The 24,213-nt window shown below is 22.6% G+C and overlaps 5 protein-coding genes across 8 annotated transcripts in view; 3 read left to right on the top strand and 2 right to left on the bottom strand.

Moving 5' to 3' along the window:
- The first annotated feature begins 143 nt into the window (after nucleotides 1-143).
- Nucleotides 144-2,484, top strand: LOC107996534 (uncharacterized). Its single transcript, XM_017054614.3, has 2 exons — nucleotides 144-302; nucleotides 520-2,484. The coding sequence occupies exon 2, from the start codon at nucleotides 616-618 to the stop codon at nucleotides 1,912-1,914; it is 1,299 nt and encodes a 432-aa protein (XP_016910103.1). The 5' UTR covers nucleotides 144-302; nucleotides 520-615; the 3' UTR covers nucleotides 1,915-2,484.
- LOC107996579 (NSFL1 cofactor p47) lies at nucleotides 2,293-4,435 on the bottom strand. 2 transcript variants are annotated; one of them, XM_017054697.3, is made up of 5 exons: nucleotides 4,295-4,435; nucleotides 3,448-3,880; nucleotides 3,080-3,368; nucleotides 2,793-2,996; nucleotides 2,293-2,714 (listed from the first exon to the last, which is right to left on the bottom strand). In XM_017054697.3, exons 1-5 carry the CDS (start codon nucleotides 4,394-4,396, stop codon nucleotides 2,585-2,587), a joined length of 1,158 nt encoding a protein of 385 aa, XP_016910186.1. In that variant the 5' UTR covers nucleotides 4,397-4,435; the 3' UTR covers nucleotides 2,293-2,584. The 2 variants fall into 2 exon arrangements, with proteins under 2 accessions (XP_016910186.1, XP_061931579.1); XM_062075595.1 differs by lacking the exon at nucleotides 4,295-4,435 and adding an exon at nucleotides 4,264-4,280 and having other exon boundaries at nucleotides 3,448-3,783.
- Nucleotides 4,295-16,343, bottom strand: LOC114577363 (dynein axonemal heavy chain 7-like). The gene is made up of 2 exons (XM_028666105.2): nucleotides 14,246-16,343; nucleotides 4,295-12,154 (listed from the first exon to the last, which is right to left on the bottom strand). The coding sequence occupies exons 1-2, from the start codon at nucleotides 16,341-16,343 to the stop codon at nucleotides 4,791-4,793; spliced, it is 9,462 nt and encodes a 3,153-aa protein (XP_028521906.2). The 3' UTR covers nucleotides 4,295-4,790.
- Nucleotides 16,344-16,709: 366 nt separating this feature from the next.
- LOC107996576 (spliceosome-associated protein CWC27 homolog) lies at nucleotides 16,710-22,189 on the top strand. 2 transcript variants are annotated; one of them, XM_017054694.3, is made up of 8 exons: nucleotides 16,710-17,393; nucleotides 17,610-17,819; nucleotides 17,892-18,092; nucleotides 18,263-18,402; nucleotides 18,474-18,728; nucleotides 18,832-18,990; nucleotides 19,084-19,637; nucleotides 19,814-22,189. In XM_017054694.3, exons 1-7 carry the CDS (start codon nucleotides 17,352-17,354, stop codon nucleotides 19,601-19,603), a joined length of 1,527 nt encoding a protein of 508 aa, XP_016910183.1. In that variant the 5' UTR covers nucleotides 16,710-17,351; the 3' UTR covers nucleotides 19,604-19,637; nucleotides 19,814-22,189. The 2 variants fall into 2 exon arrangements, with proteins under 2 accessions (XP_016910183.1, XP_016910182.1); XM_017054693.3 differs by having other exon boundaries at nucleotides 19,084-22,189.
- LOC107996573 (uncharacterized) overlaps nucleotides 20,338-24,213 on the top strand; it is an 11,649-nt gene continuing 7,773 nt past the window's right edge. For both annotated transcript variants that reach the window (XM_017054688.3, XM_017054685.3), the window contains exons 1-5: nucleotides 20,338-20,480; nucleotides 22,491-22,708; nucleotides 22,835-23,016; nucleotides 23,122-23,269; nucleotides 23,358-24,116. In XM_017054688.3, the coding sequence (XP_016910177.1) occupies nucleotides 20,447-20,480; nucleotides 22,491-22,708; nucleotides 22,835-23,016; nucleotides 23,122-23,269; nucleotides 23,358-24,116 (1,341 nt within the window). In that variant the 5' untranslated portion in view covers nucleotides 20,338-20,446. The remainder of the gene's footprint in view (nucleotides 20,481-22,490; nucleotides 22,709-22,834; nucleotides 23,017-23,121; nucleotides 23,270-23,357; nucleotides 24,117-24,213) is intronic.

Below are 24,213 nucleotides of genomic sequence, written 5' to 3'. Positions count from 1 at the left end.
TTGTATCTTAATTTTTCTTATTACGTAAATTATTCAAATATTATGTTAATGAGACAAAATAAAGATATAGAAATATTAATAAATTTAATTCAAATGAATAATAAATATTTTTTATATATATATTTTATATTTCGATCATTTCAAAAATTGGCGCGAAAATTTACTAACCTCATACTTTTCATTTAGTTATCGAGCATTTAAATTAATCTTTAGTAACATTTTTTAACGAAAGTTATTAAGATTATATTCTTAATATTAAAACAGTGTAAAAAATATAAATTTGTTAAATCATAAATTCAATGGTAAATTATAAATTAAATTAAATTATATATGAAATATTTCAAAAATAATATACAATATCTCAAAGTCTATCTCAATATCTATAATTTTTAAATATATCATTTTTAATAAAATATTTAAGTAAAAAAATTTAAATATATTATTTTTAATAATAAATTTAAAATTATAAAATTCATATAATAATAATATCTAATTATTTGAATAAAATTTTTGTTTCAGAATTCTATCAATGCCTGAGATAATCTAATAAATTATAAAGTATTGTATATTAATTGATAAAATTGTTTTATCATTTCTTACATTAGATTTTGAAATATGCGAAAATACTATCAAGCTGCACTTGTAATAATTGCTATAATGAGTCTTGTGTCTTTATTATTTTATAGACATGAATATAACAAGTTAAGATATGTTTTAGAAGTTTTTAATTATTTTGGTAAGCCAAATCAAAAAAATGAAATAAATTGTACAAATAATATACCAATATTTACAAAACTTGACATGAAATTTGAAGAACCACTTTCTTCTTGGCAAAGATTAGATAATGATTTATATGTTTATTCTGCATATAATATACATGATAATGAAATTCAAGTAATAGGTTTTGGTTCATCAAATAATATTAAGAATATACAATGTGCAATATTATTTGAAAATGAAACTAATTCAGTTTTAGGAGATTTTAGTTATCTCTTAATTGATGATAATTTAAATATTGCAAATATTGATAAAAATTTTAATTATAATGGATATCATTTTTATTGTGCATACACTAAAAATAAAATACCAATAGGAATAATGTTTTTTATAAAATCTAATTCAGATCTTAATAATGTGCCTATATTACCAATAAAAAGTCAATCACATACTTTAAATTATGCTAATACTGCAATATGCATTACACCACCATTGACAAAACCAATACAACCATTACAAATGATTGGTTTTGTAAAATTTCATGATATAATTGGTGTGGATAATTTTATAGTATATGATTTTGGTATTCCAAATGAATATAATAGTAAATTTAAAGAATTATCTAAATCTCAAAACCCATATTGGAAATTTACATATACAGTAGTGCCATGGAATTTTCCTTTTCCCAATGCTCATCCTACTATAATAAAAAACTTGATACAAGCAGATTGTTTGTATCGTACATATAATAAAGTTATGTATATCATTATATTATCTTGGGATGAATACATAGTTTTAAGATATCATCATTCCCTTACAGACCTAATGAGAGATTTTAAAAGATCTAGATTAAAAGCTGACCGTTACAAATTAAAGACATTAACTTTTTGTACAGAACAAACAGATAATCTAATCAATAGAAATGTAACATTAATGATATTTAAAAAATTACATTATGATTCAAGTATTCCTGATAGTCAACCAATTTATATCTATAATATGCATGAAGTATTAAAAAAAAAAAATATATATACACGAGCGATTGGAAAAGATTTAATTACGTTAAATCGTTATCAATATTGTTTCGAAAAATCAAATTCAGAAACAAATGTTGAAGATACTTCAATTTTAAGATTCATTGAAGATATACAAAATTCACAATTTAAAAAATTTATATTAGAAAATAAATTCTTTTAGAAAATAGCAAATGATTTAATATATTTATAAAATAAATTTAATTTGAAATTTAATTTTAAGTCTCATTTATACATATCATATATAAATGAATATATAAAAATATAAAAATATCATATATATAAAAATTTATTATATTGCATAATTATTGATTTTTCAATATTTATGATTTATATATAAATATTTTTTCCTAATATTATTTTTTGTATTAAATACTTTTCACATGGCAATACATTTTTTTTAGTTTAAATATTTTATTTATCAAAAGAAATAGTATAAAAACATTTTCATAACTTATTTAGTACTATATTTAAAAAGAAATTTTATATGTTTATTACTAAGTGCTAGTTATTCACACATATAAAAATTATATATAATAAATACATATAAATTGAATGATTTTATTGCAAACTTTACAAAGGTTTTGTAATTTTACTTTATATTAATTGAAATTTTAATAATAGATTTGTTTTTAATAAAATATTTTTTGTATTAGAAAAAATAACATTATACAACAAAAACTGTACTTAAAATTAAAATAAACGATAGTAAAGTGCCATTCAATTACTAAAATGTGTTGAAATGTGTTTTTCAAATATTTCAATGTATATTTAAGAATTCTCTAATCAATACATCACTTAAACTTCCATAATTAAGGCTCTAAAGAAGACATTTACTTCAGTCGTTGAATTATTGTTGTATTTTGTAAACCAGCTTCTTCAATAGTTTTATCTTCTGTGAGTTCCTTAGTAGGATACATTGTTAATAAATTAAATTCTCTCATAGCATATTGAGGTCTCATACTAAGAAAAGATTAAAGAATAATATATAAAAATAAATTAATTTTGTTAATATGAATGAAATTATATGAGAAAGGATACGTTATTATATATTGCCTCAAATCATTAATAGTATGAGTTAAATTAAATTGAGCTTTTACACTAGTCCCATCAGCAAGACGAATTTGTAATGTTGTCACAGGTTTTGATTCATCTAAATTTAATTTTTGTTTTGCCTGAGATTCATTTGCTGCTTGATCTGCAAGATCTGTTGGTATTGTCATACCAACTGTAGCTGGAGAAGGACTAGAAAAGAATTATCAAAAATATATAAAAAATAATTTTTCTAAAGTATACTAAAAAATAATCTTTTCATGTATATTATGTACCTTCCTAACATATGTCCTTTTCCACTAAAAGCTTTCACTTTAACTTTTGGAGGAACATATGTTTCATGATGATGATCTTCCATATCAAGTCGTGCTTCAGTACCTTGTATCTCTTGACGTATTTCTGCTGGTATTTCACCTCGTTTTATAGTCTCAAGAAATTCTCTATTTTCTGGATCAGTATACAACCGAAGTTCAGAATCATTTATAGTAAATCCATCTTTCCATAATTTCAAAGTAATTAATCCAGAATTTGTCTGTTGATTATTAGATGTTGTAGCAGTAACAACTGTAAAAAAAATATTTATTTTAACATAATATAATTGTTAAAATAATTATTTACTTTATTGCAAAATAGTTTCATTTACTTTCAGTATCTGAACTAGTTTGACCTAATTTATATCCAGTACCACTAAAGGTATTTGGTCTTTGTTGTCCACTTGGTTTTGATTCTACAGCAATTGATTGTCTCTGACAAGATTTAAACATATCACTAACAATATCCTTTTTCTTTCCTGGTCCTAGAATTTGTTGTCCAGTATGTTCAGAACCACCAGCATAAAATGCTTGACCTTCTTCATCCTCAGGACTACTCTCTCTATCTTTAAGATCACTAAGCATTGCAAATTTAGATTTTGGTTTTATTTTTTCTTTTGATGATTTTCCTTCCATTTCTGATGATTTTACACTTCCTGCGTTTTTATCTGAAATATCAGTACGTTCTTCTTCTGATGTACCTTCAGTAGGTTCATTAGACAATGAAGGTAAAGCAAGAGGATAATAAAATGTGTCAAGAGCAACCTAAAATATTTTAAATTGACAGATATATTAAGATATATATAATAAAATATTTAACAATAAATTCTATGATTAATAATTGTTAAAGAATTAATTTTATGACAATTAATTTTTTTTTAAATATATTAACAATTTCTAAAATAAAAAATCTAATTACTTTAATTATATCATTGCAACATTATTATTATGTATTTATATGTTGTGAAATATATTTTAATTAAAACAAGCCTTTAAAACAGTAACAAAGCAATAGTTATGCTCTAAAATATTATTAAAAGTACAGAATTGTGAATTGTAAGAATATTAAAATTTAATAAATTTAAGGTTACAAAGCCAATATTAAAGATCAATAAAAAAATATAATTATAATAGTCTAAAATTATAACCTTCGTATTAAAATAAAATATGCTGCCTCACCTCAAGCTGCCAATTAGATAACTCAAGATAAAATCGTGCTTCTTCAGGTTCAACCCCAGTTGTATCTATAAATTGCGAAACTAACTCGTCATGGTTCTCCATTGAAAGGAAATATTAAACCACTCGTAATATATAGCAATATATGCTTATGATAATTATTGTAGCTTTTAAAATCCTTCTTGTAATAATTTCCTTTGTTCAGTTAATTCAACTTTACGTCAATTTCTTCAATTTACCTGTCATTCCTTCCATTTATATGGAACTGAACCGGATATATACACAGTGAATGAATCCGCGAAATGTTTAAATATATATTTTAATTTACTTTTAATTTTTTAATTATTAATTTAATAATTATTTTTACAATTATATCATTTTCATATAATTTAATTTATTTTGTTTATTGTATTTTAAATATATTAGTAAATATTATTATAAAAATTATACATATATATTAAAAAAATTTTTTTTTTATTTTTTATATAATTATTTAACATTATAATGTATGATATTTTGGTATATGACAAAATAAAGCTGTGCCGCATTTTATAAAATGAATTGGAGATATATTAGTTTTCAATGGTATGCTAGTTATATAATTCTTTGAAGAAAGTTCAATACTATCAATATGTTGACCAGCAGTTATATAAATAGGACATATATATGTTTCTTCTATATTTTTTTTTATTCGTGAACATTTAAGATATATAGGTGGCATATTTTGCCAGATTTCATTTGAAAAATTTTCGACTAACATATTTTTTTCTAAACTCCATCGACCACCACATATATACAATCCACAAATTAAATATGTATCAACATCTTCTTCGATTTCTTTATTCGTTGTTATTTCAAAATAAAAAGCAATTTCTTCAATAGGTATATTATACTTTTTAGAAAATGTAAGTAATATTGCAGAAAGAAACATTTTGCAATTAAATAATGCATCAAACCAAATATTTGTAGGACGTCCTTGATTAATCCAATTTTTAATAAAATTTGAATGTTTTAATAAATTATCGATGTATTGTGCTAAATTTTCAGCAAAAATATTGATTTGTATCTTTTTCCAAATTTTTGGAATTTTATTTTTATAGATTTCTTCAGCAAATTCTTTTATTGAATTCGTAAAAGGAAGATAACCATTCAATGTTAATTTTAGAGTATTCAATGTTTCCATTATAATTTTTAAAATATGTTTTAATGACTTAATTTCATAAAGAAGAACTATTTGTAAATATTCTTTAGGCATAGAAGTATATTTTTCTTCAATTTCATTAATTTTAATCGAATCATATAATTTATCACTAATATCATTGATTAAAATTAATATTTCATTTTCATGTATTTGTTCATCTAATAAAGAAATTGGAAAATTTATATATGAAAGAAATGATACCAATTCTTTAGCTATCATAGTATTTCGAGTAATAATACTACTTTTATTATATTCAAAAATTTGAGATAATAAATCTGATGGAAATTTCTTAATATGTTCAATTATATGAAAATATTCACATCTTTGTGGTATTAATTTTTGTATACTATTTGAATGCATATATTGTCCATTTTCAATTATGTTAGAATTACAATAATCATTTAAAAGATGTTTTAAATATCTGCTGTCAAATTCATCTTGAATTTTTCCTCCATAATTACATTCTCCAATAAAATATAAAAGAATATCAAAAGGTACATAGTTTGTATTATTTATGAAATTTTTTAATTGCATAATAGATATTTTAAGATCAGTATGTTCAAAGATATATGGTACATTCCATCCTTGAATACTAAAATATTTTTTTTCTTGTATAATTACATGAAAAAGACATATTCCAAAAAGAAGTTTTAAAAAAATTTTATCTTTCCCAGGACAACCTTCAAAAAATTCTTTATTTATTATAGGTTCACATTGATAAATATTCAATAATGCTTCTTCGATATTTAAAGGATAATCATGCATGATTTTTATACTGTTTTGCAAAATATTAATTGGAAATTTGTTCGTACAATAGCTAGATAACCATAATCGAAAATTTAAAGATACATTGAAAGTGCTACAACTTTCATAAATTTTTTCAAGATAAGATATCCAATGAGTTACTAAATGACAATTTTGTAAAAACACCCAATTTCCCTCTTTCTGAGCTTTTTGTATGAGAAATTCAGCTTTTTCTTCTTGACCTTTACTCATAGATAAGGAAATAAATTTTGATAAATAGCCTTTAGTTTTTGCATATGTAGAAATAAGAGCTAATGGTGTTACACAAGCAGGTAAAATAAATAGAAGTGGAGTTAAATAATTAGATTCTGCATATGATTGAGATATTTTCATTTTAAGAGAATAATTTTGTATATTTCCTAACATATTTTTTATCATTTGCATAATTTGTATTATAATCTTATCAGGATGCAAAATTTTTACAAGAATAAGTTTTTGAAATGTAGATAATGTACTATTCCAAGGTTCTGGTATCAAATGATCTTCAAGTGATTCAGAATTATAATATTGTTCCCAAACTTTATTATTATAACAAAAATCATCTGCAAGATTGAAAAAAGAAGGAAATGTTTTACTTAGATTATAAATATTTATCCAAGTATTATATGGAAGCCAATCAAATTTAAAATTTGGAACTGTATTAATATGATTTATGCTTGGTCTTATAAAATATTTAATTTCTTTTTCAGTTGTTTGTTTATTATTCAATAGAATTTTAGAACATAATAAGAAAGAATATAATATTTTATGTTTTTCTGATAAAGATCTACAAATACTTGAATAAAAACTATGAGTAAAAGAAGATTTCAAATATTTTAATCGCTTTTCAAGAATAGTACTCTTATTTGAATCTTTAATTGATTCTCTATATAGTTGCATAAACCATGCAAAAGAGAAACGATACATATGATTTATATATGGCAAAATATTTAATATATCAAATAAATCTGCACAATATTTAACAAAATGTACATAAGCATTTCGAAATTTATTTATTTTCATTGACATTGTTTTTGTTATTTCTTGTTTTTTCATAATACTTAAAAAAAGATTTTTTGATGTATCTAAACTTTTTATAGCAATTTCATCTTCAAGAATGTTTGTTGTTGTAGAAGATAAAATGTTTAAAATAATATCTTCCTGTTGCTTTAATACTTTTATATTATTGGCATCTTCTATGAGTAAAGCTTCAAATTTTTCTTGAAATTTTGGCTTTTCTTTGGAAATAATAAAATCAAGAAGTCTATCTTGAAGAGCTTCATTTGTAATAGAAAAATTAATTATTGTAAGTTTGCTAAATGTCTCATATGAATATTGAGGATTGAGCAATCGCGTTGTAATATATAATCGAAAATCAAAAGAATATTTTATAATACCAAAACCAGTATCTAAATATGAAAATTTTTCAATATTGTAAATTTTTTTTAAAAGAAAAGGATCTAATGATATTTCTAATTCTTCTCCTACATTTTCAATTAATGTAGGAATACCATTTTCAGCATTATATTGAATAATTGATAAATAATTAGAATCAGTAAGTTTAATAATTTTAAGATCATTTTTTTTTTCAATTCTTTTAATCCATTCATTTGCTTGATTTTGTGAATCAATAAATAAAGACCATAATTTGGAATTATTCATAATAATTGCATTTTCGACTGAAAAATTATTTTTAGGTAAACCTGAAAAATACCAATAATTTATATTACTATCTTCTCCAAGCATATTTATTAAATTATAATTTTTACTATATGATATTTTTATATCTTCTATGTATTGTTTCCATTGTTCTACAATTTTATTACGAAATACAATATTATATGATGCTATATAACTTATAATTCCACAAGTTAATATCATATCTCCCACAAGATTATCATAATTTGTTTTAAGATTTTCTGCAAGTTGCATCCAACGATCTTTTTCTCCTTCTAAACTTGTTATTAAATTTTCTGCTTTATGAAGTTTAATAGTACAGTTTTCTATTTCTTTTTCTAATTTTATTTTTTGTTGCAATGTTTCTTGAAGACTATTATTTAAATTACCAAGTTTAACATTTAATGTAGAAAGAGTTTTTCGTTTCTTATTTAAAAAAACTTCAGCTTCATTACATTCTTTTTGTGCAATAAGCAATTTCTCTTTCTTAGGAGCAACTGCCTTTGCAACTTCATCATAAGATACCATTGCACATACCCATTTACAAAGACCTTCTGCAGCACTTGATGCTTTAGCAACAATATGTGGTTTAAAATTATTATCTGTTATATATGTTTTTTTAATAATTTGTATAATATTAGATGAAATATTATCTTTATCATAGTCTTTCAAAATTTGTAAAAAGTTCATATCACTTAAAATGCGTTTACTTGGACTCCAATAGTCTACATATTTTTTACCTGTAATTGTATCAATAGCTCTATCTGGAGGAACATTAAGCATCACACATATTGCAGCCATTACTAGTTTAACAGTATCAGGAGGATTTTTCATAGATTTAACCAATGTAATATCTGTAGGTTTTAATGTGTTTAATGCAGCAATAGCATCTTCTAAGATTGGAATTGCTACAGCTAGATCAGCTTCACATTCTAATTTCAATTTTGAAGCAATTTCTGTTTTTTTATTTGCTATTTCTTCTTCTTCTTGTACAACAGCAGTTGCTTTTTCTATACTAATATTTTCATTTTCCACTTCTTTCATTGTAATAATCATTTTCTGAGCAGATGATTCTAATTGTGGTTTTAATATTGTTAATGTGGTTTTCATTTTTTCTACTTGTTGGGCTGCTAATTTTATCTTTTCTAATCCTATTAAATATCTATTTTTCATTGTAATGATATTTTTTTGTTTTTTACATATCAGATGAACATATAATTTCAACATATGTAAAAATGTAGATAATGTAACATGAATTTTTGTACCAGTTTCTTTATAATATATAATGCTTACTTCTTCTGCATAGTTATGTAATTGTATGCAAGTTTTAATTACATTTGATTTTATATTTTCTTCAATATCAATATCTTGAATATATTTTAAACCTATTTGCATAAGTGTATCTGTTGGCCACATTTCATACCAATTTAATGTACAATATTTTATTAATTCTGGATACTTATGTAAATATAATCTTATTTGATTGTTTGTTGTAGCAAAACAAATTATAATATGAAGTTTACTTTTACATTGCTCTAAAAAATAATTCATTACAGCACAATTACTTATTTCTTCATTTTTATTCTTATTTTGAGCATGTAAACGTATCATTTCAATAATATTATATTTTTCTTCATTAGAAAATAGATTAGGTATTTCTCCAGTAGCCAATAAACAACAAATATCATGAAGAAAATTTTCTCCAATTTGTTTATCTTTTAAGAAAAGTGTAAAATCTTGTTTTAAGTTAGCAAACTTTTGTAAAATCATTTTTATATCTTTTCTCCACATTTTAAAATTACAATAAGAATGTATAGAAGGTTCAAATAATTCTTGTTGCTGCATATAAGCAGCAAGAGTCACTAAGGATTTTCTCCCAGATCCTAAGCTAGAAATGATTAATAAATTACTACCTGGTATGATCAAAATTCTTGAAATTTTTATCAAACATTCTAAAACATATTGTGATATTACAATATCAATATGTTTTTTGACATTAATATTATTATATTCACTTAAATAAACAATAATTTTATTTTTTAATTTTTCAATAGAATTAATTTCTTCATATTTTTTATTTCTATCTTTTTTTGTATCTATAAAAGAACCAAACATTAAATAGTAAAAACTATCTTTTGTAATTTTATTATCAAACTTTGGTAAATAATCGAAAACTGTTTCAAATGAATCTTTAAAATATTGTTTGCTAATTTCTTTAATTTGTAGAAAGAGCCATTCTTTATCATTATTATCTAATATTCGATCACCAAAAACACGCCATATTTCATGAGCCCAAAGCCGCATAAAAGTAACTTTAGTTTCTATTGATTCTTTTTGAAGAAGACTACATCCATTGATAACTTTAGCTATATCTCTTATGCTAAATTGATATTGAAACTTAGTAGGTATTGGTCTTAAAATTTTAATTATAAAATTATACATATCAATTGTAGCATTAGTTATACTAGTTACAGTACTTAATATATCTGCAGTAAAATAATTTTTTTTTAAATTATTAAAAAGTACATTCGAAAATATTCTAAATATAGTATCCACAGAAGGTTCATACATAGTGTACAGATTAAAATATCTTAAAAATCTAGGACATATTTTAATTGTGGTATTAGAAATAATTGATAGTGAAAACATAATATCATGAATAAAAATTTTATCAGGTTCATTAATATCATACAAATAACCATAATTATGATATTGTCGAATAAGATCTAAAATATTATTTATTTCTGATTTATATTCATATTTTTGTATATTAAGATCCTCTATAAAATTAACACAAAATTGATTTTTTGGAGGTCCATAATGTTTTTTCCTAATTTTATTTAATTTTGAGATTAATAATTGCTGTGTTTTGGCAGCTGTACTTAAAGAAATAAAATTAAATAAATTGGAACATATTCCTTCTGGTAATTTATTTTTTAATAAAATTTTTATTAAATAAGTTTTTCCAATAGATACATTTCCACAGATAATAAAAGGTTTTTTGTATTTTATATGTTTTAAAATTATATGATTATATTTCATTGTATTAATTGTTGGTACAAAAATTTCACTACAATCAGAACTTTCTAAAATTTTTTCACTCTTTAATATATCAATATTTCCCCAATATTTCCAATTACCAACACCTTTAAAGATATAAAAATTATCTTGTATTAAACCTTCATGAGGTAATGTTACTTCAAAATTCTTTATTATTTCTGGTTTTGGGTATTCTTTGTTTATTCCACTCCAAAGTGAAATACAAAAATTATTAAATTTAATATGAGAATCTATATCTAAATTTCCTCCTAATCCCCATATTACAGATAATATAAGTGCAACTTGTGCCCATGTTAAAAAATGAGTAATTTTTTCTTTTTCTTCTGTATTTTCTGATAGAGCATCTCTTAAATACATTTCAAATAAATTTAAAGTTGATATTACATAATGTAAATGACTAATAGCTAAAGTTACAATACAATTTTTTTGAATAAATTCCAAACAAGGATTTATTATCCAATCAAAGAGCTCATATAAAATTTCTTCATATTTATCATAAATATTATGCTTAGAAAAATATGTTTTAACATAAGGTCTCCAATCAATAGAATTTGATTCAATATAAATTATACCACAAGTTGATAAAATAGCAGGAGAAATATCTTCCATACTTATTGTTTCAAAGATAATGGATATAGAATTTTGCATATTAATTTTTTCATCTGATGTTAAATATAATATTTTATTTGTATCAAGAATTGAATATAAATTTTCAATCCATATAGTATTTAAAGATCCATCAAATATTATCCATCTTTTATCATAGGGATCATTTTTGGAGAAAGAATTAAATATTTTAGAACATATTCCATTCTTCCAAATTTTCATCTTTTTATCAAAATAACCAAAAAGATAATTAATATCAATTGTAGTTGGAATTATTGTTTCTATTTTTATATTAATACCAAATTCAATACCTTGTTTATATAAGAATTGTAAAACAATTTGAAGAATATTTAAAATTTCTGTTTTTCCAACAAAAGGATTGCCAACAATCATTAAAGATTGATGAACATGCATTAATTCAAATACTTGTATAATTTTAAGTTTGAAAATATCATGAACATAAATAGATTTGGATATACATACATTTTCAAGAGTTTCTAAAAATATTGTATAATTAGGAGGCAACAGCAAGATATCTGGAAACATATAGTGAATTATATTTCTAAAAATATGTATATCTATATTGCAAAGTTTTGGAAGATTAATATCAATTAATGAACGTAAAAGTAATACAATTTCATTTTCATCTGGAAAGTTTCTCTTTAAATAAATTATAGTTTTAATAATTACTTTTATAGAATATAAATTAAAAATGTTACATGAATGACACCACAATTGTTCAGAAAATATTTTATATAATGTAATTAATTTTGAAGCTAATAATTTTGAATTAGATATACCACCAGAAAAAAGTTTAACTTCTACAATTCTATTCATATCTGGTATCATCATAGATACTGATCTAAATAACACTTTTAAATTATCTGGTAAATTAGAATATTTAAAAAGATCTAATTTTGTGATAATACAAACATGTCCAGTTTGATTTATTTTTAATGAAGAACCTTCAAATATTACGACTTTTAAGTTTGTTGCTATAATTTGAAAAATAGAAGTAAGAGTTTGTGTAATTCTTGATAGAAAATCAGTTTTTAATGTTTCAAAATTTTTAAAACAAAGCCATGCTCCAGAAGAAATGTATCCCTTAAATATTTGAGATAAAAAGTCATAAGATATTATATTAGTACAATTAAAAATATGAAATTGTACTGCAATAGCTTTTGCTAAACTCTTAATTGTTTCTGATTTTCCTGAAGCAGGTGGTCCTACAATAGCTCCAAAGAAATGATATTTATATGCTTGCATAAGAGTATGAAAACATCTATCTGTCAAAGGAGTATTAATTATACATTGTTTGTAATAACTATATTCATATCCATATTTTATAGTTATATCAAAGGTTGATATTTCTATACAATTTTCTATTAAATAATATTGTAACTGTGCAATCCATTCAAAATCTGTAGATTTTGTAATATTTTTATCTAATAATAATTTAATGATGTCTTTTTGTTGAATTAATATAACAATTAAAGTCATTAATAAATTTCTCAATCTTTTTATTGAATAATTTTTTAATTCATTAATTAAACTATTTAAATGATTAATATATTTTGAATGTAAAAAATTTAAAACTTTAAAATCAAATGATATAAAATATTTGTATATTTCACTAGTCCAATAAAGCTGAAAAGAACAAACAATTGCCATACTTGGAAAATTTATAATGCTATTGTATGCAAATGTTTTATTAAATATTTTATAACATTGTAAAATATTATTTTTTATTGTGGAATTTATTTCTTTTTCAAAATATGTCAACCATTTCTCTTCATGATCATATTGTATATTAAGTAAAATTGATTTCTCTAAATGTAATTCTTCATTATAATCACCAAAAATAGAATAAATATAGTTTTCTTTATTAATTTTTATTTTTTGTATATTTTCAAAACATTTTTGTATATACATATTTGATGTTTGTAAACTGTAAGGTTTAAATAATATTTCTTCTATTTCATTATCAGAAAGAAAATAAAATCTTGGAAAACATAGTCTTTTAGTTTCTATATAATTTTTTAATTTTTGATATATACATTCAAGTGTTTTAATAATATCAAATAAAGATTTTGAAATTATTGTATTATTAATTTCTGCAAAAATGGGAGTTTTTGTGAGTTTATCTTGAATATTTTTCAAAATTTCTTTGGTCTTTTTATATAAAAAAAATTCTTCTGATAAATGTACTTCTATACTAGGATGACAAAAAGTAGAATTTAAAGAAAATAACAATATTTGTATATAATCCCATTGATTAATAATTTCTTGAATTTTAGTAAGAGATATAAAAAAATCTGTCATTAGTGAAATTATTTGTTTAACAAAATTTGAAGTTTTCATTTCTTCTATTATTATAAGATGATCTTCTAATAGTAACTCTATGTCATTTAAATTAGAAAATATATTTATTCCAGTTTGTTTATCAAAACTTATTTCAAAAGAAATTTTATTCCATTCTTTGATCATTTTCATTAATTTCTCTTGCATCTCTAATTCTTTGTTAGCACTTATACTAATAGCTTTATATTTCTCAATATCATTCATTAAATTATATGAGATAATCTTTCTTAAACTGGTTCCTGCATTAGGCATAAGATTAAACTTACATATTGCAGACATTTCTATCCAATGTCGTTTTTGTAAAGCCGGATTACACATACATATTATTAATGGTAGATAATGTTTAAAATCATTTATACTATTAAGTGCTTGCCAACATAATTTTAATGGTGCAGGTTGTTGCATTGGATCTGGATCATCTGCAATTCCAGAAAATTTAAAATGTTTGTTCAATGTTGTATCCATTTTAATCTTTATTTTAAATGTTTTGTTCATTTCAGTAATTTTTTCAAAATAATTCAATGTTTTGCTTTCTATAACAAGAGTATCCAAATATTCAAAAGGGCCGTCTAACCATACAGAATGATCTCTTTGCCATTGATAAATAATATAAATAAGATCATAAAATGATATAATTATTTCATGTAGTTCAATCACATTTAAAAACTCAGTTTCGGAAAATTTAAATAATGTTTCTTCTTTATTAATTTTTTGCATTTCATAATTAATTTGATTTATTTGTTTAAGAAGATTTTTATAATATTCAACATATTCTTCAATTTTATTTATATCATCCATATTATTTAAAACATCAAGTTGAGGAATAATATTTTCAATGTTAATATTTAGGTTATTTATTCTTTTTTGTATATCATCTTCTAATTCATTTTTCATTGCCTCACACAAAGTATTACTTTGTTTAAATATTGGCTTAATTTCATACAACCAATTAATAGTTTTTTTATTTAATTGAATATGATTATGTGATAAAATTGTTATTTCTGATAATATGTTTAACATATATATTGAATACTGTATTTTATTTTCTAATTCTTTCATTAATATTTGTGATGCATATGAAATATAATCAATTAATTCAATTAAAAATTGTGGATTTTTTGGTATATTTAATGCTTTTGTTTTTAAATTTTCAAAATCTGAACAAATGGTTTGATTGAATTCTTGATGGTACATAATAAGTTTATTTAGCAATATATTTTTAATATCATAAAATTCTTTTTTTAAAGATTCTTTAGCTTCGCGTTGTTCTAATTTTCCTACTATATGATATGTATTTTCTATCATTGCATTTAATTTTTTTAAATAAGTGTTATATTTCTGTATATGTTGAATATATAAATCAAAATCTATTTTCTCTGATATGAATGATAATATTTCTTTTTTTAAAATAGATGTAGAAGTAGGATAAAATTTTTCAATTATATTTTTTATATGATTGTTTATACTTATAAATAAATTATCTAGAATAATTTGCAATTTCTTATGAGATTCTTGAATATAAGAATCTGGTAATTTTATTTTAATGTATTTATGTAATATTTTTATATTAAACCATTTCTCAAATGGTATTAAATCTTGAGCAATTATTTTAATTTTTTCAATTATATTGTGATATACGGAAAATATTTCTTTAATAGAAGGACTAAGAAATAATTGACCATCTTGCATAATTAGTTGAAATTTGATTTGAGGACAATATTTATTACTCATGATATTTAATATATGATCGATAGATCGAATCATAAGATTTAAAATTTGTTGTACAAAAACATGTGTTATACATCTTATAATGTTAGGTAATTTTTCTTTATTAATTTTTTTTAAAACTTTATTTTTTACGATAGCTTTTAATATCTCGTTATAAAATTGATTTGTTACTGCCAATGATCCTTTTTTTATATCATTGTTGATCGTATTTTGAAAATCAGTTAATGACATAAAACCAAAATGGTGAAATTTTTTAAAATTACAAATAATTATTGGAAATTTAACTTGTGCTTGGTTTATAATAATTTTTATTATATTTAAATGGAGATAATATTTTTTATTTAATAATTTACGATGTTTTAAAAAAATATTATTTTTAAAAATTTTTTGATCATCTATAAATTTGTAATTTGTATAAATTATCTCAGGAAAGTAATTTTCATTCTTTTTATGCTTTGATAATATAATTTTACTCAAAAAATCTTGCATATCTTTAATATATATATCTTTTACTTCTTTTAATATTGATTTTATTAATGAAGAATATTTCTTTTTATATTTATTTGGTAATAAATTTAAAATATTCATTTCCCAATCAATAGGAAATTCCTTAAAAAAATTCAAATACATTTTCATTTCATCACTTATTAAATTATCATTAATAATAAAATATTGATATTTAAATTATTTAAATAATATATATTTACCATATTTATATCCATGTTGCACATAAACGTATAATAATAATAAAAATATATATATTTTTTAAAATTTAAGTTTACACAGTGAAATGGACAATAAACTCATACTGTGGATAGAAAATGTTTTATCAATACTTAAATATTAGTGTATTTTTTAATAGATATAAGTGTTATTAATATCGTTATTGAAAAATATTTGATAATTTATGATTTCTAAAAATTTGTTATTAATTATTATATTAATTATGAAATTATTATAAATTTATTATAAAATTTAAAGTAAAAAATAATAAATCTTTATAATACAATACTTTATTATTCTTAACCTTAAAATATATAGCATACATACATTTTGATATTTTGAATAATATAAATAATATTAAATACAAATATTAAATACAAAATATTAAATATTAAATACAATAAAATAACTAAATTAATTAATTTAATTTTAAAATAAATATTATATGAAAAATATACATTGCATATTAATATTATTAACTAATATTTAACTGGTTATATTGTATATTAATATAATATATTAATATTTATCTAGATTTATCTTATATATTAATACAATTAATGTCAATATTTAACTATGATTTATTTTATAAAGATATTTTAAAATTTTATTTATAGTTCTCTTTCATGCAAAAAAATATAGTAACATATACGATAAATACATTTTTAAATACTATTTCAGTTAATGACATTTATTAGCTTTATACAATATTTTTATTGATAAGAATTTTACGATAATTTTCTATTTATTATGTTATTACATTAAGAAACACATTTCATTCGTTCATTTGTATAAATTAGTATTGTACGTTTATATATATATATCATATATATATATTATATATATATATGATTAAAAATTTATTATGAAATATTTTTATTAAGAAAGAATTGTTTTCTTAAATAAATAAGATTTACAAGTATGAGTAATATTTATATACAAGAACCACCTACTACTGGTAAAGTAAGTATTAATTCATGATATTTTAATAAATTGCATATTTGTTTTTAAAAACATAACCTATATATATATATATTACTTATTTATTTTTGTACTTCTATATTAAATAATTTATAATTTACATAATATGATAAATTTTATTTTATAAAAATATATTTCATATATTAAAAAATACATGTATTTTTTAATATATATATTTATTACATTATATTTAAATAGGTAATGATGAAAACAACTGTTGGTGATATTGATTTGGAATTATGGACAAAAGAGGCTCCAAAAGCATGTAGAAATTTTATACAATTATGTATGGAAGGCTACTATGATAATACTATATTTCATAGAATTATTAAAGGATTTATTGCACAAGGTGGCGATCCAACAGGTACAGGAGAAGGTGGTGAAAGTATATATGGGCAACCATTTAAAGTTAGTTTATATATAAAGTTAAAATTTTATTTGATTTATTAAAAGAATAACTATAAAATATATGTGTATTAGGATGAATTTCATACAAGATTACGTTTTTGTCGACGAGGTTTAATTGCTATGGCTAATGCTGGAAAAGATGATAATGGTTCTCAGTTCTTTTTCACTCTTGGTTCTACACCAGAATTACAAAATAAACATACAATTTTTGGAAAAGTTACTGGAGAAACTATATATAATATGCTGAAACTTGAAGAAGCACTTGTAGATGAGGTGAATTTAGTAGATTTACTTTTTTATAAAAATTTATTATATTTTTATAAATAATAAATAAATAATAATAAATTTTTTATAAATATATTTAATATAATTTTATTATTATTATTATTATTATTATTATTATTATTATTTAAATATACTTAATATAAATATAATTTTTTTAGGATGATAGACCATTTTATCCACCAAAAGTTATAAAAACAGATATATTGAACAATCCATTTTCTGATATTGTACCAAGGATAATAACAAAAAAAAGTGAAGAAATAAAGGATAATTCAAAAACTAAAACAACAGGAATAAAGTAAAGAGATAAATGATTATTATATTTCATTGCATTAATAACATTTTTTATGATAAAATCTTTTATTACAGAAATTTTAATCTTTTATCATTTGGTGAAGAAGCAGAAGAAGATGAAGAAGAATCTGTGATATTAAATAAAAAATTTAGTAATAAAGGCAAATCAGCCCATGATCATCTAACTGATCCAAAATTAAGTGCAGAACCAGCTATTGAACCAACTGGACCTCCAAACAAAAAAAAAAAGGAAGATCGTAGTAGTGATTGGGAAAGTGATGAGGAAATGAAAACTCAAGAAGAAATGGAAGTTATAAAAAAAGAAAAAGAGTTGAGTTTTATTTATGCTATAATTGTGTTTTATATTATGTTTTATATTACATATGGTTTATATTAGATATGAATTTTATTTATAATATTGTATTTTTTTTAGAGCAATGAAAGAAAGAATAAAAAGTAAATTGAGAGATACGAAAAAAGAATCTAAAAAAATAGAAAATTTTAAAATAGATGATGATGAAGGTGATAAGGATATAAAGGATGATGAATATTATCTTGGAAAGGATAGAGATGAAGAACGTAAAAAAAAAGTGTATGTTTTATATTAATATTTTTTATAATATTAATATTTGTTTATGATTCATATTTAAGTATTTAATTAAATATTATACTATTATATGTATAGAGAAGAAATAAAAAAAGAAATTCGGGATTTAAAACGTGATGTTAAAAATGAGAAGAAAGCAAAAGAAGAAGATAAAAAAATGAAAGAAGTCCAAAAAGAAAAGAAAGAAAAAAAAGTAGAAATTATGAAAGAATACATAGATACTCAAGAAAAATATAAAGAAGCAAAATTAAAAATACCTAAAAAAGGAAAAAGCCGTGAAGACTTTACAATGGAATTATTAAATAAATTTAAATCTAAACTTCAAAATGCTAAAGAAAGTGTAAGAGAAACATCACCAAGTCCAATAAAAAAAGAAAATATTAAAGATGAAGATTTTGATCCAACCGATGAATCTTGGATGGTACATGCATTACATTGTGAAGAAAAAATACCTGTTCTTGCTAAAGATGCGAGTACAAAAGATGATGATTGGTTTGAAATTTATGATCCTAGAAATCCACTTAATAAACGACGAAGAGGAGAAAAATCGTCCAAGTCAAAAGATAATAAAAGTAAACGTATCGTCTCTCGCAAGTAATCATAAATAGTATTATAGAAAGAGAACATTATATGTAAGTATAGAAGATAATTCAGTATAGAATATAATATTTTTACATAATTTTTTTTGTGTACAGAATTATGTGTGAAATATATATTAAATATATCTTCTTTTTTTAACAAAAATTGAAAAATATATTTATTGAAAATGTTTTCAAACATTAATTTTTTTATTATTTTTAATATTTAGCATTTTGTAGCATTGTAGTAACTAAAAAGAAAGAATTACATATATTTCTCTCGTATCATTCCGTATGATAATGTTTATCACACTTTAAGAGATAATTTCAATATTTTGATGGTAAAGATGGATAACGATGTACCGTGATTTTGAGCAAATAGATGTATAGATCATAGCTTATCCCTGGCACAGTAAAACTTGATAAGGCACTGATACAAAGCATGACATATTCCTTTACTGATTCAGTTTATCTGTTGACGGCGAACGATACACATCGTGCATTTATATACGTATAATTTTGTGATCAAATAAATAAAATTAACTAATGAATTATATATTTATTAAATATCAAAGAAAGTAAAGTTAAATAATTTTTTTAAAAATAGAATAATTTAAATAGTTTTTTATTTATAATAAATAAAATAAAAATTAAATTTTTATTATTAAATAATATTGTTTTTTATAATCAATTTTTTATAATCACGTTTTTTTATCTTTTTTATCTATCAATCTAATCTAATATTTTTATTAATAATTCAATGAATGATTTGTGCTTGTGCGTTTTATAGTTTTTAACATTATTCATATTATCGTGTGAAAATAGTGATTTTAAGTGTTTTATGCCGCGCTTCTTCAAGAAAAATGCCAACGACGCCATTAAAAATAGATATATTTGGTACGCTTTATTTTGTTTATATATTTTATCAATCATTTTTAAAAATAATAATTACTATATTTCTTGATAAAATATTTCGATTTTATAAATTTTATAAAATCATTGTCTTAAAATAAATGATTTATCGTGTATATGTATTTATCATTTATTATTTTTGAAATTTAATATATTGCCAAGTTAAATTGCGTATTTTATCTACTAAATCTTTTATTATGTAATAACTTCTTACGTTTTTCTTTACCACGTGGTGTCATGAAATGTGCACTTTACGAAGTATATATACATACTATATCGTAGTAATCAAGTAGTAGAGCTTTAAGCACAGAGCTTTATCAAAATCGTTTTAGCATTGATAGGTGAATTAACTAATTATACAATTTGACAGTATTTATTTAAACCACTGTAAGTAGCCAGGAAATATATTGTCCTTTGAAACGAAATACATATAACACATTCACTCTTTAATTGTATATTCTTCTTTAATGTAGCTCATTTAATTGCACAATAATAGCATAAATAATTCTTTCTTGTGATAGAAAAAATTTTATCTTTAAATTTTTATTTCTCTCTTTTAAATCTATATAAAAGTTTTAATATGCATGCACCACAATAAATAAGAATAGTATTGGAACAATTTGATGTAAATAAAATACACAGATGTGCACTGTAAATAGCGTAAAACTGCGCCATTTTTTATCATTCAGTATATTGAATGATAATGATTTTATCGAATATGATTCTTTTTTATTCTATATATTCAATAAATAGTTATGTATAACATTCGTACATTTTTAATTACGTAAATAATATCAATATTATTCTTGTATATATATATTTTATTTTATTTTTATTTTTATATTTATTTTTTTATATTTACATATAAACGTATAAAATAAATTAATTTTTGTTATTTCTCTTCATAATATATTTTATATTGTTTTTATTTTTATTTTATTTATTTTATATATGAAAAATGATGGATTTTTTTACAATAAATTAAATAAAATTCGAAATTACAATTATGTATTCTACTTCTATATGTTTGTTCATAATTTATTCGATAATTCTATTATAGATATTATAAATTTACGATACGAATGTATGTCGTCATAATTGATTACTATTTATCGCGAATGTATTCAAAATATACTTTATTTGCGTTGTTAAAGTCGGTCTCAATAAGATAGCGACTTGAAATATTATATAAATTGTTGTTATTCGTCGGCTTCGTATCAAAACGTTGCATTTTTAATTGTAAAGAAAATCATGGAATTTTTCATTATCTCTATAAATTGTTGATTTTACGTATATGTAGAATGTTCTGTAATTATTTAAATAATGAATCAAAAAATATATACATATATGTTAATCTTTTTTGAACATATATCATAAAATCGACAAAGAAAAAGAATTTATTATATTTGTTTTATGTGTTTAAAAATATATATTACGTTACAATCTTCATAATCATTTGCCTTCAAAACCATTTTGAATTTTTAAATAATGATCAAACACAAATCAAAAATTATATATTTAATACAGAGTTATAAAAATAGCATATTAATATGCGCAATTATTATACGATGGAAAGAAAGAATTACAAAGAATTGTGCGGTGTAATTTAGACGTAAGATATTTTGATATCTAGTTAAATTATTTATAAATACTCATGTATCATAATAAATAAATAAATGAGTACTTTTTTCGAATTATTTATTTATTTACCTTTATATCAAAAATGAATTTTATAAATATATAAATATTTTATAAATTTTATAAATTTTAATAAATAATTTTAAGTTTTTTGGCAAAAAACTATTAAAAAACTATAATAAATAGAAGTATAAAATACAATATATTCGATCGTAATTAAAGAAATTGTAACATTTATTGAAGTAGTTTAAACATCATTCCTGCATTAATCGTTTTATTTGCTGCTATTCCTTTTTCGCAATTAATTCAATCAATAATTGAATCAAAAAATTCTTATAAGAGTTTTATAATTCGTAGACGACGGTGTTCGTCCAAGAGATTGGCAACCACGTAGATCTCAGTACAAGGTTCCTCTGAGATTATTTCGATTGTGTTTATTGGGAATGTTTCTTCCCGCGATATTAGTAGCAGTGCCGATGTACTTACGATATCGTGTCTATTCCGAGCAACTATACCCTTTAACCGTCTCCGATCAAAGGCTTATCGACGCAAAAGTATCTACTACTTGGTGTCAGGTACGTCAATTTTTTTATTTTATCTCCAGATATTTTCTTCTTATTCCGTTTTAATCCGTTCTACGCCTCGGTTGAAAATTTGTAAAATAAAATACGATTATCAATACGAGAAACGATTCTTCGCAGAGTCAGATGATCAAAGTTAATACCACATTTAATGCCTATTTGATGAATGACGAACCAAAAGTGAAAAACGAATTCCTACCTGTCTCTATGACGAGACATTTGATTTTAGAGGACGACATGAAGGAATATTGGGGTTTCTATCTTCTTCGGGGTAGCAGTGTTACCGTGTCTACTTGCGTGAGGTAATATAGGTGATAAAAATAAAAAAGCAATCGCGTGTAAAATTGGGAGTATTGATTAAAAAAAAAAAAAAAAAAAAAGAATTAGATCTATGGATTTTATGGTAGATGGCCTGGCGCTTCTTTAACCATGATTCGTGGCCACAAACATCTTCACGAATGCGCATTCATCGGGGATGATAGTAGCGAAGAATTGGAGGAACTTTTGGAAGTTGCTAAAGAGACTGGTTTTCTTGCGACGAACAATTCGTTTGAGGTAATTTCATTCTTTATTCGCGACATTGTCGAGATTAAGGAGAATGAAGAAGAGAGAGGGAAAAGTAACGGAGAAATTCGTTTCGTAGAACGAGAGTCCTAGCAACGAGCCGGAAAAGATGAAGAGGGTTCAACAAGGTGTACAGTTTCATCACAAAGATCATCTCTCGAACAACTCGAAACATACGATGAACGCTATGCCGCATCATTACAACAGTCACGAATTAGATGCCAAGGCTATGAAAGTGATTCTCACGGAACTTTTTGCCAAAACTCTCGATACAAAGAAGAAGCAAAAAGAGAATCCGCACCATCATTACGAAGGTACTTTCGTAGAAACGGATAATATCGATAAACCGCCTATTCAATTTTCTACCGATACGCAAGAGGCCAGAAATAAACAAATGGAGAATAAATTGATTAAAACTTTCGAGGCAGTTTTGAGGAGGCAAAGCGTAGCGAGTACCACGGCCGACGATACTGGTGAATTAATAAAAAAGCATGGAAAGTTTATGCACAGAGATGTTGTACGAAACGAGACGAGCGAAAAGGAAACGAAGGAAATCGAGTCTAAGGAGCCAACATCCGGGGAAGTGTTTCGAGATGTTTTGGAAAAGATTAATTCGTTGGGTTATCGGGGTAAAAAGATTCTGAAGAAACTGATGGACGAGATCGAGAAGAAAGGTCCGGAAGGGGAAGCTTTACGGCAGGCGGTGAACAAGACGATGTACGATCACACGCTTTCGAATGCTGAGAAACGCAGAAGACGAAGAGACCTGGTCTTATCCTCCCCTCTTCACAAGGAATTAACGGAGGAGGACGAAGATGACGATGCAGCTCTCGAAGAGGTAAAACAATTTGTGTTATCGATACGTATTTAGAAATCTATTCGATCGTATATAAACATTTTTTTTTATTAGGAAGATAAACTTTAAACTTTAAAGA

This window comes from Apis cerana, linkage group LG5 (assembly GCF_029169275.1).
Source record: "Apis cerana isolate GH-2021 linkage group LG5, AcerK_1.0, whole genome shotgun sequence".
Lineage (NCBI taxonomy): Eukaryota > Metazoa > Arthropoda > Insecta > Hymenoptera > Apidae > Apis > Apis cerana.
The sequence above is the reverse complement of the archived record's forward strand: the minus strand, read 5'-3'. Positions and strand labels throughout refer to the sequence as shown.